The sequence below is a fragment of the Saccoglossus kowalevskii genome, chromosome 1 (genome assembly GCF_978046115.1).
Source record: "Saccoglossus kowalevskii chromosome 1, keSacKowa6.1, whole genome shotgun sequence".
Classification (NCBI taxonomy): domain Eukaryota; kingdom Metazoa; phylum Hemichordata; class Enteropneusta; family Harrimaniidae; genus Saccoglossus; species Saccoglossus kowalevskii.
In genome coordinates, this window is record NC_140641.1 from 10,897,449 (window position 1) to 10,913,087 (window position 15,639).

General features: G+C 38.3%; 1 protein-coding gene across 1 annotated transcript; it reads right to left on the reverse strand.

Annotated features, from left to right (window-relative positions):
• Window positions 1-5,381: 5,381 nt before the first annotated feature.
• LOC100373595 (uncharacterized) lies at window positions 5,382-10,875 on the reverse strand. Its single transcript, XM_002740893.4, has 5 exons — window positions 10,669-10,875; window positions 10,136-10,214; window positions 9,356-9,817; window positions 8,471-8,827; window positions 5,382-8,021 (listed from the first exon to the last, which is right to left on the reverse strand). Exons 1-5 carry the CDS (start codon window positions 10,669-10,671, stop codon window positions 7,753-7,755), a joined length of 1,170 nt encoding a protein of 389 aa, XP_002740939.1. The 5' UTR covers window positions 10,672-10,875; the 3' UTR covers window positions 5,382-7,752.
• Window positions 10,876-15,639: the final 4,764 nt, after the last annotated feature.

The window sequence follows — 15,639 nt, forward strand, 5'->3', positions numbered from 1 at the left end:
CTGATAATCCAAACACGTCGAGTGTGCTCTCAGCTCATTGACCATTAGTGTCGGCCGTGTCCCAGTAAGTGCCACGCGCACTAAATCTAAACTACGCCATTGGCGAAACCTGAACCATGTACACTTAAAAGGACATCGGCTGTATGCGTTTCTAAATGTGTACAGGATTTTTACGGTAAGCTCAATTAAACATCGCCTAAATAGAACTATACCTCGCGAAAGAACCAAATATACATAGAAAGCGCAAGTTTATAATGAAAATAAGTATAGTATATAGTATTTATTTGAAACGGGACATTTTGCATCGATTATGGCGCTATACTTAACGTTACAAAACAGACAGTAAAAGAACTGTGACTGTGAGGTGTAGTCTAATATGTTCGTGCATATTAAAAACGAATAAATATGCAAACCATCTGCCAACAAATTGCTTACATATTAGAATATTATAATGTTAGTTTGTTATTCACGAGGGATAACCTGTACACTGCAATGGTCTTCAATATGGCAGCTATTTGCGAAATAGTTGTTCTACTGCGTTCAGCCAGTGTAGAGCGTTCTTCGTGCCATTGTCTCTAATGACAGCGTTTCAAGTAAACAGATAAATATTTGTATAATTAATGTTGGATATTCTGTAACAGCGACACCAGTGGTAACATATACTGTTATCATGATTGGATACATTCAAGACGAAACCGACCTGTAGTATTGTGTAACTTGATATACGACCAACATATGACACAACGCTAATATTACAACACTGAGATGAAAAATAAGCCACGGTGTACCACTAGGTGTACAAGTTAGAACTTGCACTATATTTGCATTATTTTCTCTTTGCTCGATGGTGATGACAGCAAAATTAAGTTTTAAGACTTGTGATTAATTATTAGAACAAATATCCGAATCAATATGGAGTAATCCAACACTAGAACATAATAACAATCTGTTGCTCGCTTGTATTATACAAGTACTAGTATATACGCAAGAGTGTTTTTTTTTTTTTTTTGTATTTCCTTATTCGCATGTGCATATCCTCCGGTATTGGTATTTCTCTCACACCGTGACATATTGTGATCCATTACACAGACGTATTGTGCGAGTCATGGCAAACACTGGCTTCCATTGTCCCAATTTTATTATTCCATTACGTGTCTCAACCATAGACCCTCCAGTAAAGGGTCTATGTCTCGACGTTGTTTTACAATTGATTAGGTCATAGTGAGTTTATATAACCATTGATGTTATTCATCATGATGTATTGTCTAGGTTATGCTGAATCCATTCCCACTCATCCATTTATCGAACAAGGGGGTAAAATTAGAAATTGTTGCGCAACATAAATCTCGGGGTATTGTATAACAGTGACATTTACAAGTAACCTCGACCATTGTTTCTGTTTGTATGCAGTATATATTCGTGTACCCTGGGGGGACTAATCTATGCTATGCTCTAGTGCGAGTGTTTTTGTGGCATGATTAGCCGACCCTAAGACCCACTGCCCTTACATACACGTATTGACATTTCTGCTTACATGATTCATTTCGTATGCTTCGAGGAAGTACTAGTAGTTCACATTGCCACGCTGTGAAACTGTAAATAACAATGCTTTGTTTAACTTAACTGCGCTGAAATACAAATGATAGCTTCTCGAGCTTTTATTGAATTTTTTTTGTCTAGAAATGAATAACTTTAAAGTAACAATAACAGCTCAATTTATTATTCCTGTCGCAATTCAAACAACGTAGAAGTGCTTCCCATATACACGGCGAAGAAACTAATATAAGTACGTGTGTGTGTGCGTGCGCGTGTGTGCGTGCGCGTGTGCGCGTGCGCGTGCGCGTGCGCGTGTGTGTGCGCGAACTATTTTTTTTTTTTTTTTTTTTGCTTTTTCTTACAGCTAGATAGTGTTGACATTTCGGAGTATTGTAAATGCTGAAACACACTCAAAAATGGATTTTAAAATATAGGGATCCGAGGCACGCGTATGTGATTAAAAGTCCCGAAAGTTTGATAACGTTGCTCTTTGACAAGTCACTGTTGACGTTCTATGAAAATGAGTTGCTGGCCTCAGTTACGGTGCGGCTATGTGTGACTTCCTGTGCTCGACCCTGCTTACCTCGAGCGCTATTATTTAGCCTCGCGAACTACAAAAACACGGAAAAGTCGTAGACGCTTCCAGCATGCAAGCGGAATAAAAAACATACAGTTGTAAATGATAAGTAAACTTTTTCACCCTTATATCGCGACATGTCGACAACCTAGCCTGGCAGCTTCCAGTAGTATACTGTTAAATATTTTTTCTAATTTTCACGCAGTTTTTTCTCCAAAGGCATTTTAAAACCGAATTACATGTACATGCATACAGCGTAGCGAGAACTTATTGCATTTATTTGAACGAAGCTCTTTGCCGTGAATTTGCTCGATGAAGCGATCACTACGTATTCGTATACGGATGGGTTGGAGGCATCAGTTCATGCTCAATGTTCTGGTCAGCTAACCAGTGATAAAGATATTTCTGTGTAGCGAGCAGAAAATATTACTTTAAAATTGCCAGAATCGGTGCCCACCGCTACAATCTCAATTTAGTTAGATATTTGAGTCTTCTAATGCAGGACACAAGACCTCGCTTCGGAATAGATTCGGAATAATATGTTATAATTACGATTATTAAAGGAAAGTAAACTACATGAATTGCAAACCAACGTGACATCACTATTCGTAGGTGGAAAGCGACTGGGCGAAAACATGCAAGTGCTGAGAACAACACAGTCTTACAGCCTCAAATCATTGCTTGACAGTCTTAGTTAGGAAACAAGTTAGGAAACATGACAGTTCACATGTAATATGCTTAATTCAAGTGCCTACGATTAAATGAAATGTGTTCAGATGTGATATGCCAATTTGAAGAACAAACATACCTGTTCTAACTAACTAACGTATGTTGTATCATCAGTGTTACCATATACTTCAATTCGAATTAGCTGTGTTGATTGAGTGTTGTAAAGGAACATTGGTCGAGTGTCTCCGTAGACATCTTCACAATTATAAAAAACAAGCTGTTCAGATCACAAACCCATTCAGTTACTGTCCCATGCATAGCACGGCGAGGACAAGAACCCATTGTTATATATGTAAGCTTCACCGAAGACTCTTCTGCAGTATCTATGGCTACACAATCGAAACACGTATCAGAAAAATAGCTGAAATAAGAAATATGGTGAGTTTGTTTATTGAACCTCGATGGAAACAACAAAAAACGCCTCCAAATATTCACTGACCTCCTTCTAATGTACTTGTTGAGGTTTATAGTATGTCCAGTCATCTGTTATTTTTTCACAAAAGAAAGTTGGATGTTTTATCATCTTCGTTTTTTTTTATAGAAAAAATATTGTTTAACGGTTCTCTTTTATTCTCCTCGTTAGCTACCAAAAAAATGCTTGTTTCTGATCGAATTGTTGAATCAACAGTTTTCATTTCAGAAGATTAATTTTGCCGATGTAATATAAGAAAAAATGTAGCAATTTCAGACTACCGTACGAGTACTTACACCCTCTCCCCATTTGTATGTTTGTTTTTTACAAAATACAGTTTTAGACACATTGTTTCATTACCCAAAGTTTAAAAATATGTTTTTAATAAAATTGATCATTTTTTAATCCCCGATAGAGTCCCATCAACAAATAGTAATATTAGTTTATTAATATAGTTTATCTTGTAATTAGGTGGGTACCCCTAATATTTGTTTTTGTTCACGATCTTGTATACGAATAAGCAATCTATTCGCAAAATATAAAAAGACTGCAAGTCGGTGATTACAACAAGTTGAAATCCCAACAACTACGTACCACACAATTACACTAGATTTTTATGCAAGATATAAATGAAGCGTTCAGTAGTGCACTTAGAAATCGGCTTATGGCAAACTGCACAATTTTATATACAGTCCTCTCTGCAGTTGCGATGGAATATATACACACTGAAGCGCCGCTCTACAAACTTCATTGATTCGCTGAATACCCCACCGAGAGGGCGCTCATTCAGTGTAATTTAAGCCCGTTTTATAAAGGGCGGCAGTCGTCGCGCCGCGTCCTGTTCGATATGGAACTCATAGCGACGTATACAAATACATTGTTTATTTACATGAAATTCGAACACGCGCTGCTCGACGACCACCGCGTTTTAAGGAATAATGTCACTTACATTGCAGTCGGGTGTGTCGTCTCACATGACGGTTTCATGCAGCAACGCTGAGTATCGAAGGCTATTTTAACATTTTATAGTAAATGTACCCACTAGAAATGTGAAGATATCGAATGACGCGTGTTACTTGGGAGATTGTTCAGTCGACGATAGCTTCTTATTCTATACGGTATTTCAGTGTGGGAATTGAATCTCAAGCGACGATAACACACGCTAAAACACAGACTCGTGGGTAGACGCTTGTTTGTGAACAATGACACGCTATGACCATCTGACGCATGCGCAGGTGACGACTTCCCCGCTTTAATACTAAGAAACAATTCTTATTGATAATAACATCCCTGGTTTGCCGTCTGTTATTTATTTCAGGCCACATAGTGCAATTTAAATCTTAAATTTAGGAGTTTTCGAGAATTTACCTTATTTATAGAAATTAATACATATGGGGCTTTCGCATCTGCTGATTACCCCCAAACATTTATTCACGAATTTTCATTAAAAGCTGATGGTACTTGAGATGATACGTAGGAAAGCACGTACGTGTGTTGATTTCACATGATGTTATACCGATGTGCGTTCTTTTGGGGTTGAGTCGCCCAGTTCCGCGACAGTGTAAGTGACCCACACATACCTCTGTCATTCGAAGAAAGCGGAACTGTTAAACATTGGCTAATGTATATAAACTTCTGGATTACCCTAAAGCACCTATGTATCAAGTTTCATCCGATGAGCTGGCAGAATTAATGCGATCACTTGACTTTATATGGTCATTTAATATGTTATTCCTCTTGTCAGTTGCTCCAAGTATAGCATGGGTTGCATTAGTTACCTAGGTATTTCAGTTAAGCACACTAATTAGGTCACATGACCATATAGTCATTTGATATGTTAGTCATAAATCTTGTCCAATGCCGCATCATATCATTATAGCCTTGATTACTCTCCTATCTGAAAAGTTCCCTAGATATTATAATTATGCATATTAATAAGGACACGTGACCATATTTGGTCATATGATATTGTCACAAGGCTTGTTTTCAGTTAATTAATAATGGTAGCCAAAGGAGGACCAAAAGACCTTGCCTTGTGTTGTGGGTTCTTTACCCATTATTGGGGTGACCAGGTTTGGAAATGTACACGAATTCGACACACGCTCGCAATGACAACACGAAGATGTATCAACTTTCAACTCAATATTTAATAAGACAACTATAAAGAAAGGAGGAATAATACAAAGCGGGCATATTCGGAACAACTGATATATACACACGGCTTCAAGCTCCGGTCACGAGTGACAAGTGACTGGAGTATGTAGAGCCAAAAGTAAGAAAATATGTAAAGTTTAACAGAAGTATCGATTTATTCCAACTGTAAACATCTTAACTATTTGGTGTTTCAACCAAGTGAACCGTTCACACCAAAGTTGGCAAAAGTATTAAACCCAACAAAGCATTGAACAAAATAACACACTACGACTCTAAAATAATTCTGAAATAATCATTATGCATACCATGTCGACAGTACAGTTCATGTGGGAGCGTAGATCTGCTGTGCACGCTGTCGAAGTGGAGATGGACACGCCCTATTCCAGCTGGCAACGGAGCATTGAACCGGTTACACTCGACGAACCAAAGGCTTCTTGGCAAGGTGGTTTAGATTAATGTGTCAGTTTACTCAGCTCGCAAAACCATTGGTGACATCCACTAGAAGACTGCATCCATGGCGATTTGTTGACAAATGATAAAAGAGCCAGGCCTTCCGACGCACGAATGATGTGCACACTCAGCAACTGCGTGGCAGGAAAATACGTTGACAATAGATTTTTCATTCATTAAATACCATGCATGAATTAGCATAACAGACAATTAGCATGTAGATCCTTTTCAGTAAGCAATTAGTTGGTTCGTTGACATTGGTGGCGTCCTTATTACTCCACTTAAAATTAGCAGACGTACGTGCATTTCACTTTGAGTAGGGAATCGACGTCCCACATACTCAACACAATTCGTTGCTGGGATTATTCTGCCCAGGTTATATTTATCATTGCAAATTTGCATGCTTCATGGAATTAATTTTATAATAATTACATTACTATGATCTGAAATTACATATGTATTTTGGAACCTTGTGACAGATATGTTAGTCATATCTTTTGTCTGATGCATTCATTATGACAGTCCTGCATATTAAGAGGTCACATGACAACATATGGTTATCTGATATATGAGTCTTACGGCTGGTCTTATATGATAACAGAGTCATATCTTTTTTCCGTTGTTCATGTTGGCAACAGTCCTTAGAATATGACTGATATGCATATCAATGAGGCCATGTGACCATATATGGTCATCTGCGATTTTAGTCGTAACTCTTGTCCAGTGCCTTCATCGTGATGGCACTGGATGTACGGGTGTGTCTGAAGTATTACAGTTATTAATATTATTGAGATCAACATGGTCCCTCCCATCATCATCATTATTGTTGACTATGAAATGAAATTCCAATTCCCTATATTAAAAATATAATATGTACGAAAACATATATTTTCTGTTATTGTTGTTCGACACTCCATACTGTAGATCAAATTGTATTATGGTTTTTGATACATTTGCAAGACACAAACAGTATTCGTTAGATGAAACACTGTCAATATAAAGTATCAACAAATTACTAAAATTACATGCTCTCCCCGATGTGTTGTATAATATGGAAAACTGTTTTAAAAATATATATAAAATTAATACACGCAGTTCGCAACCAAAATATGTTGTTGTGTTCTTCAAGTTGAGAAACAAATGAAAGGCTTAAAATTGGCTAATTAGTATGTACATTAGCTAATCATTATGTACATTATGGATGGTTCTGAGATATAAGTAGAACACACAGACACATAGTACATACCCACACACACGCAGAATATAAGCTGCAAAGACCATACACTTACATAAGTGGGTGACAGACAAAAATACATTGTTCTCATAACGTGAGAGTTAATAGCAAATAAACAACTTATATGAGGCAGCGAAACTGGCATAAAGGAATTATTGTTATTCTGACTTGATCATAGACGGCATAGGTTTCTTGGAGGACAAATCCGAAAATTTGTATGACACCGAACATATATTTATTTGTAGAGAGCATTGTGGAAAATCTGCTAAATCCACATGTTTTAGAACGAGAAAATAATATTTTTATAGCACCCTCACCTGTTTATTATCCTACACACGTCAAGCACGGTTGCTGGAAGAACCTAGTTACAGTGTCACAAAGCGATGGTCAGTATTTACTGATTGATTGATTGATTGTTTGATTGATTGATTGATTAATTGACTGAAACCGTGTCTACTTAACCCTATGCCACCAAACTTTTTAGATTTTGAGTCCGCACCATATAAAAATATCACCCAGGTATGTACATTCTATTCTAAATTTTTGCAGTGACATGGTATGATTATTCAATTTTCTTCATTCCTTATACAACGAATAAATATTAATTATAAACTAAACTATGAAACGCATATTACTTTCCATTTTAGTCTATATTTTGTTCTATGATAACTTAAATGAAATGAGCGTTGCTATGACGACTACACACGTGGACATGTTGATCACAGTAGAGCTGCCGGTCACGTCTGGATGAGTAATTATGATGACATTTGGACGCTCTGCACACCCATCATCGTGCGTAGTAAACATGGCAGTGGTCGCCACAGTAGTCGTGGGCATAGGACAATGTATGACTCCAATATCACCGCCATCACCAAATGGACTACATAGTAAATTATTCGAGTCATCGTCGTCAAATGTTGCGTTGACACCTAGAGATACAAATATACACATACATAAAAAAATGAGTAGTTTACAAACAAAGTTAAACGACTGATTGTTATCGGTGAACAGAGCGTCTGCTGAATATTATTAGTTGTGTAGATGCAACTTTCGTTCAAGATTTATACATATACACGATTAGAATCGACTAATCGTGTAGTTATTTTGCTATTACTCAATACCCGAGTTGGGACTGTTTATGAAGTCAATTTTCCATGATTTTAATATGTTGTAACATGTACTCAGAAAACTATTTCGCAATACATTTTTCTTAAAATTTGCCCACGTTTAAAACAATCTTATTAATTATGTTCCAATGAAAGTGGATTTATGTTCATTTTTATGTTCATTTTTATGTTTTTATATTTTAACATTTAATGCAAATAATTGATAATGAGTTCAATGCAAACATTTAAGTCATATGTGTAACAATATCTACCTTTTTGAAGTTTCACACAAAAATACCGATACTCTTCACATTGTATCTCCGGGATTAGTATGGTCACGTTCAAATTAGTAAACGTCACTTCTCCCCATTCAACAATACCGGTACTGACGTCATCACGTGTGTACTCTAAGGAGTCGGTGAGGTCGCTCTTCACCGTTGCCGACTCGTCTGGCGCATTTGCTATGAAGACGGATGAGAACACAATGTTGTCTAATTCGCTTGTTGATCCAGGTATTTTGGTACCGCCAGCGTTTTTGAGGGCAACATCGAATGTCACGTTCACGGCTATGTCAACGCTGAAATTGGCTGGTGTTGGACGAATCACTTTTATTGATGTGGGAACAACGTCTGGAAAAATAATTGTTTAATGATGAATATATGACGCAAATACGTAAAAAGTGCATGTCAGGTAAATACAATATATAAAAGCGGTAGTTGGCAATCATAGACTTTTTATAGACATAATTACCAGTACCACTGTTTTACCAACTACAACTTTTTACCAACTACCACTTTCCAACTAACTATCACCTTTTACCAACCAACTCTTTCTTTACCAACTACCACTTTATTATCCACCTCAACTTTTCACTAACCACCACTTTCTTACCAACTACCACTTTTTTAACCAACTACTTTCCTACTAACTTTCCCTTTTTACTACCAGTAAGTACCACTTTCTTATCAACTACCACTATTCTTACCAACTTTCTGTATAATACGTGCTGCATTTTGTGCGTCACGATTAGCAACATAGAATGTACTCATACGTAGGAAATAGTTAATGTTCATTTACTTTTTTTTCATCACGCAACCATGTACAACCAATAAAACAGTCAACCGTCGACTGACACTCATAAATTTTTCATAAAATACCTGAAGGACAGTTGGTCAAACCTGACGCGTCCGGTCCATCAATGAACGGTAAACATGTAAAGTTATTTGTTGTTTCATTATCTGTGTAGTTTCCATGGTTTTCAATTCTAAGACATAAATGACTGTGGGTCGGGCATAGTGACGACGGATATTTCAAATTATACTCGAACGTGGGATAACGTTTGTCACTAGAAACGGCAAGCGCATTTGTTTTCGATTCGCCGCCTTTAAATGTAGTCACTTCGTAGGGGTCAACCATACTTCCCGTATCGCCCAATGCTGATATATACATCTTCACATGGAAGTGTTCCCCTATAACGGAAGCTGGCAGTTCCTCTGGGCCATTATTTTTCACATGAAATGTCAATAGCCCGATATCAGTTTCCACGTCTTTCATAAAACGAATGGCATCATTTTCGGCATCTGGACCGAGACAAAAGTACATACTCTGGAGAGATAAATCTGATTGAAAAAAAAGATTAAAATCAATCAATAATTAAAAAATAATCATGGAATACAAGTGAAACTTGTCCATTGTTGTTCACCATTAGCACAGTCACATAAAGTCACGAATGTATGTCAATATCTCGAACACGTGACTGTTGATGTAAGTATAGGTTAATTGGGCCGGGACGTATACGTATACTCATGTTTTGTAAATAAGATAAGATCTCGTTGATTTGTATTTTAACTTCAAGGTCAATTATGAATTCATTGCGTTGCAAGTAAAAAGTGTGAACAGTGTACTAGCCATAACAAATGTCTAAATAAATTACCTACCACATGTCAGTGCCGATATATTATGCGCCAATATGGACACCACAAGACAGAATATCAAATGAAAAGCGGCCATGGTAAACTATACAGCAAAGTAAGAAAGAAAAACAAAAAAAATGAGTAACCATGACAACTAAATACGTCAAATCATTAGTTCGAAAAGGCGCTGTACAATGAATTTGAGTCGGGGCATTCATCATACATTACAATACAGATGATATGTTAATTAATCACGCTAGGTACTAGCACAGGGAGCCCAGGAACTATGATCAACTGTACGCACTCCCTATGAGCGGGGGGGGGGGTATCGACTGGTATCTGGTGTAAGACATATTTCTTACACTAGATACCAGCCGATAACCCCCCCCCCCCGCTCATAGAGACTGGGTACTACAGTTTATTATAGTTTCTGGGCTCCCTGTGGTACTAGACTGATATGTATAGTAGGTATAACACATGATGTGCTTGGTGAAAGTAGGCCAAGACGTCATACAATATTCTCAAATGCACTGGATTCCTCATAGAGACACACTCACCATTATTGCCTATTTCAAACAATAAAAACGACTCGTAGTTGACCCAAATCCCTAAAAACGGTACCCGGTAGGTCCCAGTAAGTAATCCCTCCTACTAAGAGGGAGCGGTTAGTGCGAAACTTGACACAGCTCCGTTCCAAATGTCCAAATACGCACGCTGAATACAATTAACCTGACCGTGAGGTAACAAATAAACAATATATTTGACGCAGCGAAACTAGAAGTAGGAATTGTGGGTAATAACATCATCGTTATTCAGAGAAAATAACAGTCATACAACATGGCGGAAATTCCCTTTATTCGGGAGAAACCATTATTCTTGAGGAGAGTAAAAGTGCTCTATTGACACAAATCAACGTTCGTTTCGGATCACATTGTACGTACACGAAAAAGGGACTACAATCGCACATGGCTATATTGCTAAAGGTGATTCGCCGAAAGAGGCCAAAAATCTTATAGTGCGCAGACCACGGACATCAGTCTTTTATCTATTACCTAAGATTCACAAGGTAAACAATCCTGGTAGACCCATTGTCTCAGCATGTAATTGTCCGACTGAGCACATAGCTCGATATTTGGATTCAATGTTGAGACCAATTGTTGCGTCACAGCCTACATATGTTCAGGATACTAATGATGCACTTAGGAAACTAGAGTTATTTCGTTTCACACCGGATAAACCCAGATTTTTGTTTTCTATGGATGTAAAATCACTTTATACATCTATCCCGCACACTGATGGACTGTTGGCTTTACAGCATTTTCTGAATAAAAGGGCAGTTAAGGATCCTCCTACGTTTGTGTTGGTGCGCTTAGCGGAATTAGTTTTGAACGGGAATTGTTTTTCTTTTAATGGTAAACATTTTATACAGAAACGAGGTGTGGCTATGGGCAGTTGTTTTGGTCCGAGCTATGCATGTTTATTCATGTCATATCAAGAGGAGTTAATTTTTTCGTCCTTTCAAGGCACTAAACCTGAATTTTATGTCAGGTACATTGATGATGGCTTTGGTGCCATGTCAAGCAGTCGGGATGAGTTATTACAGTTCATTGACTTTGTTAACAACTTTAATCCCGCCATACAATACACACATGAGATATCAGAAATAACACTACCATTTCTCGATATTTCTACTAAGGTAGATGGTGATCGGATTTCTACATCAATTTACACAAAACCTACTGATTCACGTTGTTATTTACAGAATGAATCATCACATCCTACTAGAATGAAGGATTCCATACCCTACTCACAGTTACTCCGGGTACGTCGTATTTGCAGCGATTATACTGATTTCCGTAAACAGGCGAGGAATTTATGTAATTTTTTCACAAAACGGGGTTATCCTCGTAATGTCACTGGGAAAGCATTGGCCAAGGTTGTGTCAATGTTGTCACGGGGGGTAAAATCTTTTCCACGGGGTTCTCCACACTTGCCAGGGGGGAATCTCGTCTCGTCTCTCTATCTCGTCCCCTTGAGGTACGGGATCGGGAAAGTCACTTTAACTTTACAGTCAAATAAGGCACACACAACGAAATACGTTTCAGCTCTCGTCTTAGTCGATCTTTTGGAGCACTCTATAAGACACAGCGCCCTGGGGAAAAGTCCCCAAGACTCTCACAAGGCTGAACCAAGACTCGCCCAAGACTGGACTCTCTCGGACTCTCGACTGCCCAGGACTGCCCTCTCTCTATACTGCGTCTATCGTGCTTTGCTCTTCAAGACCAACTCAAACTCTCTTTATTCATTTTCAAAACTCTAACCAATTACAAAACAGTAAAAAGACTCTAGGGCGTAACCTTCAATCATAAAGCCAATCACACTAAGTACTGAATACGTCATATCTTTTGATTAATCGTTCACTACATTAATAACTATGGATGTCAGAATAGCGACGGTATCTTGTAATTAGTTCCAAATCACTGAGCCAAGTTCCGTCCAAAACTTCAAATAGGCCTACACGATGACAGACATAACACAGCAATTCGCTCGTAATCAACTAATTAAGTCGGTTAACAGATACGCAAAAACAAATTCATGACACATCCCTTCACCCAAACTGAGATATGCCTCTCGGCATTGCATGTTCACAAATCAAAGATACCGTCAGCCACTCATCGTCATACGGGTTAAATACAATACTAATAAAAGGAATAAATCAAAAAGAGTAAAACACACTAATTAAGTACAATGATTATAAAGTCTAAATACAATGGTTATAAAGTCTCAAATATCAACGGTTATAAATCAAAAACAAGGGAAAGGCCACCAAACGACTCACTTTTCTCAAACAGTTCGCTGAGGTTACCCTTCGCTGCACTGTCTCCGTTACTAAGGTTACAAACTCTATATCAAAAGGTCAAAAACTAAGGCGTGGCGGTGTAACCAAGCGATCAGCCAATCGCTGCAGTCGACAGCATGATCACGTGATTACCAGGGATGCGTCTCTCGGTTAAAGCATTGCAAAGCGGTAACTAATAAACAATGAATAAAAAGCTATTAATCAAACTCCTCTCATATACGCTTATAAACTTCAACTGAACTCACAAGTCGTTAATCTAAACAAAAGTCATACGGCGTGGTAACGGAATGCAAAGACAAATTCGCTTTCATAATACATTACTCCTCTGGCAAAAAAGACGGGAAAGGCAAAACGATAGAAACTACTAAGTTACATATAATCCTGTCAATCATGAACAAAAGCTTGCGATATCAAACAATACGTATATAAGCGCACCAAACTCTCACCTCAAAAAGACATTAAAAAACGTTACAAAGGTGCTATCAACTCAAAAAGCGTCAGAAGTATTCCGGAAACAACACATAAACAAAAACAACTCTTAAAACGTCGATATCTCTGTACATCGACAAATCTCAAAACTCTGAAAAACTCATTGCGGCATTACTTTCCCCATCATAATACGTACTCATAAACTCATTAAAACACCATAAAACATCACAAAACTCAAAACACTGTGTTGCAAATACTTGTCCACTGAAATGCGCTTAAATCGTTATAAAGGACCTCGAACGTCACTAAATATCAGTTCAAAACAAAAATCTGGGCGCTTACATACATACAATTCAACATCACAAAAAAACGGTAAAACAATAGAAAAAGCAAGCAATACATTACATTACTGAGCAATAGGGTTAGGGTTGTGAAAAAGGGTTCAACGTCCTGAGTTACACAGTGTCAGTTACAGTGTCCAGCGAGCAGTACTCTAAGCAATACACAGATAGCTAAAGTAAAAGTCTATAAGCGTCTCTTCTCTTGTCGCGTTATTCTGGGTCGTTCTTTCATCTTCTTCTTGTCTTTAATGTCGCTCAATTCTTAATTATACAGTCCTATCCGGTACTCATCCTTCGTAAGGGGTTCAGAAGTCTTCATCTCTTCAGCGTCGTTCATCGGTGCCGTTGGGTAAAGTCGTTAGTCATCAAGCGCGGTTTTGTCTCTGCCATCGAGCCAGTTAGTTCGGTTCGCAAGAAAGACACACCTTCGCCATTCACTTCTCTTCACAGGATGTCAATATGTGTTAAACACCTGCCCGGATTCTCCACCACGTGTCACGGGGGGGGGGGGTAAAATCTTTTCCACGGGGTTCTCCACACTTGCCAGGGGGGAATCTCGTCTCGTCTCTCTATCTCGTCCCCTTGAGGTACGGGATCGGGAAAGTCACTTTAACTTTACAGTCAAATAAGGCACACACAACGAAATACGTTTCAGCTCTCGTCTTAGTCGATCTTTTGGAGCACTCTATAAGACACAGCGCCCTGGGGAAAAGTCCCCGAGACTCTCACAAGGCTGAACCAAGACTCGCCCAAGACTGGACTCTCTCAAGGCTCGCCCTTGGATTCTCTCGGACTCTCGACTGCCCAGGACTGCCCTCTCTCTATACTGCGTCTATCGTGCTGTGCTCTTCAAGACCAACTCAAACTCTCTTTATTCATTTTCAAAACTCTAACCAATTACAAAACAGTAAAAAGACTCTAGGGCGTAACCTTCAATCATAAAGCCAATCACACTAAGTACTGAATACGTCATATCTTTTGATTAATCGTTCACTACATTAATAACTATGGATGTCAGAATAGCGACGGTATCTTGTAATTAGTTCCAAATCACTGAGCCAAGTTCCGTCCAAAACTTCAAATAGGCCTACACGATGACAGACATAACACAGCAATTCGCTCGTAATCAACTAATTAAGTCGGTTAACAGATACGCAAAAACAAATTCATGACACATCCCTTCACCCAAACTGAGATATGCCTCTCGGCATTGCACGTTCACAAATCAAAGATACCGTCAGCCACTCATCGTCATACGGGTTAAATACAATACTAATAAAAGGAATAAATCAAAAAGAGTAAAACACACTAATTAAGTACAATGATTATAAAGTCTAAATACAATGGTTATAAAGTCTCAAATATCAACGGTTATAAATCAAAAACAAGGGAAAGGCCACCAAACGACTCACTTTTCTCAAACAGTTCGCTGAGGTTACCCTTCGCTGCACTGTCTCCGTTACTAAGGTTACAAACTCTATATCAAAAGGTCAAAAACTAAGGCGTGGCGGTGTAACCAAGCGATCAGCCAATCGCTGCAGTCGACAGCATGATCACGTGATTACCAGGGATGCGTCTCTCGGTTAAAGCATTGCAAAGCGGTAACTAATAAACAATGAATAAAAAGCTATTAATCAAACTCCTCTCATATACGCTTATAAACTTCAACTGAACTCACAAGTCGTTAATCTAAACAAAAGTCATACGGCGTGGTAACGGAATGCAAAGACAAATTCGCTTTCATAATACATTACTCCTCTGGCAAAAAAGACGGGAAAGGCAAAACGATAGAAACTACTAAGTTACATATAATCCTGTCAATCATGAACAAAAGCTTGCGATATCAAACAATACGTATATAAGCGCACCAAACTCTCACCTCAAAAAGACATTAAAAA

What these genes read in the sequence shown, in the direction of transcription:
- LOC100373595 (XM_002740893.4), bottom strand. An exon ending in TTTGACCAACTGTCCTTCAG is followed by an intron (nt 8,828 to 9,355) that starts GTATTTTATGAA and finishes TTATTTTTCCAG; the next exon opens with ACGTTGTTCCCACATCAATA. An exon ending in TTGTGTGAAACTTCAAAAAG is followed by an intron (nt 8,022 to 8,470) that starts GTAGATATTGTT and finishes TTGTATCTCTAG; the next exon opens with GTGTCAACGCAACATTTGAC.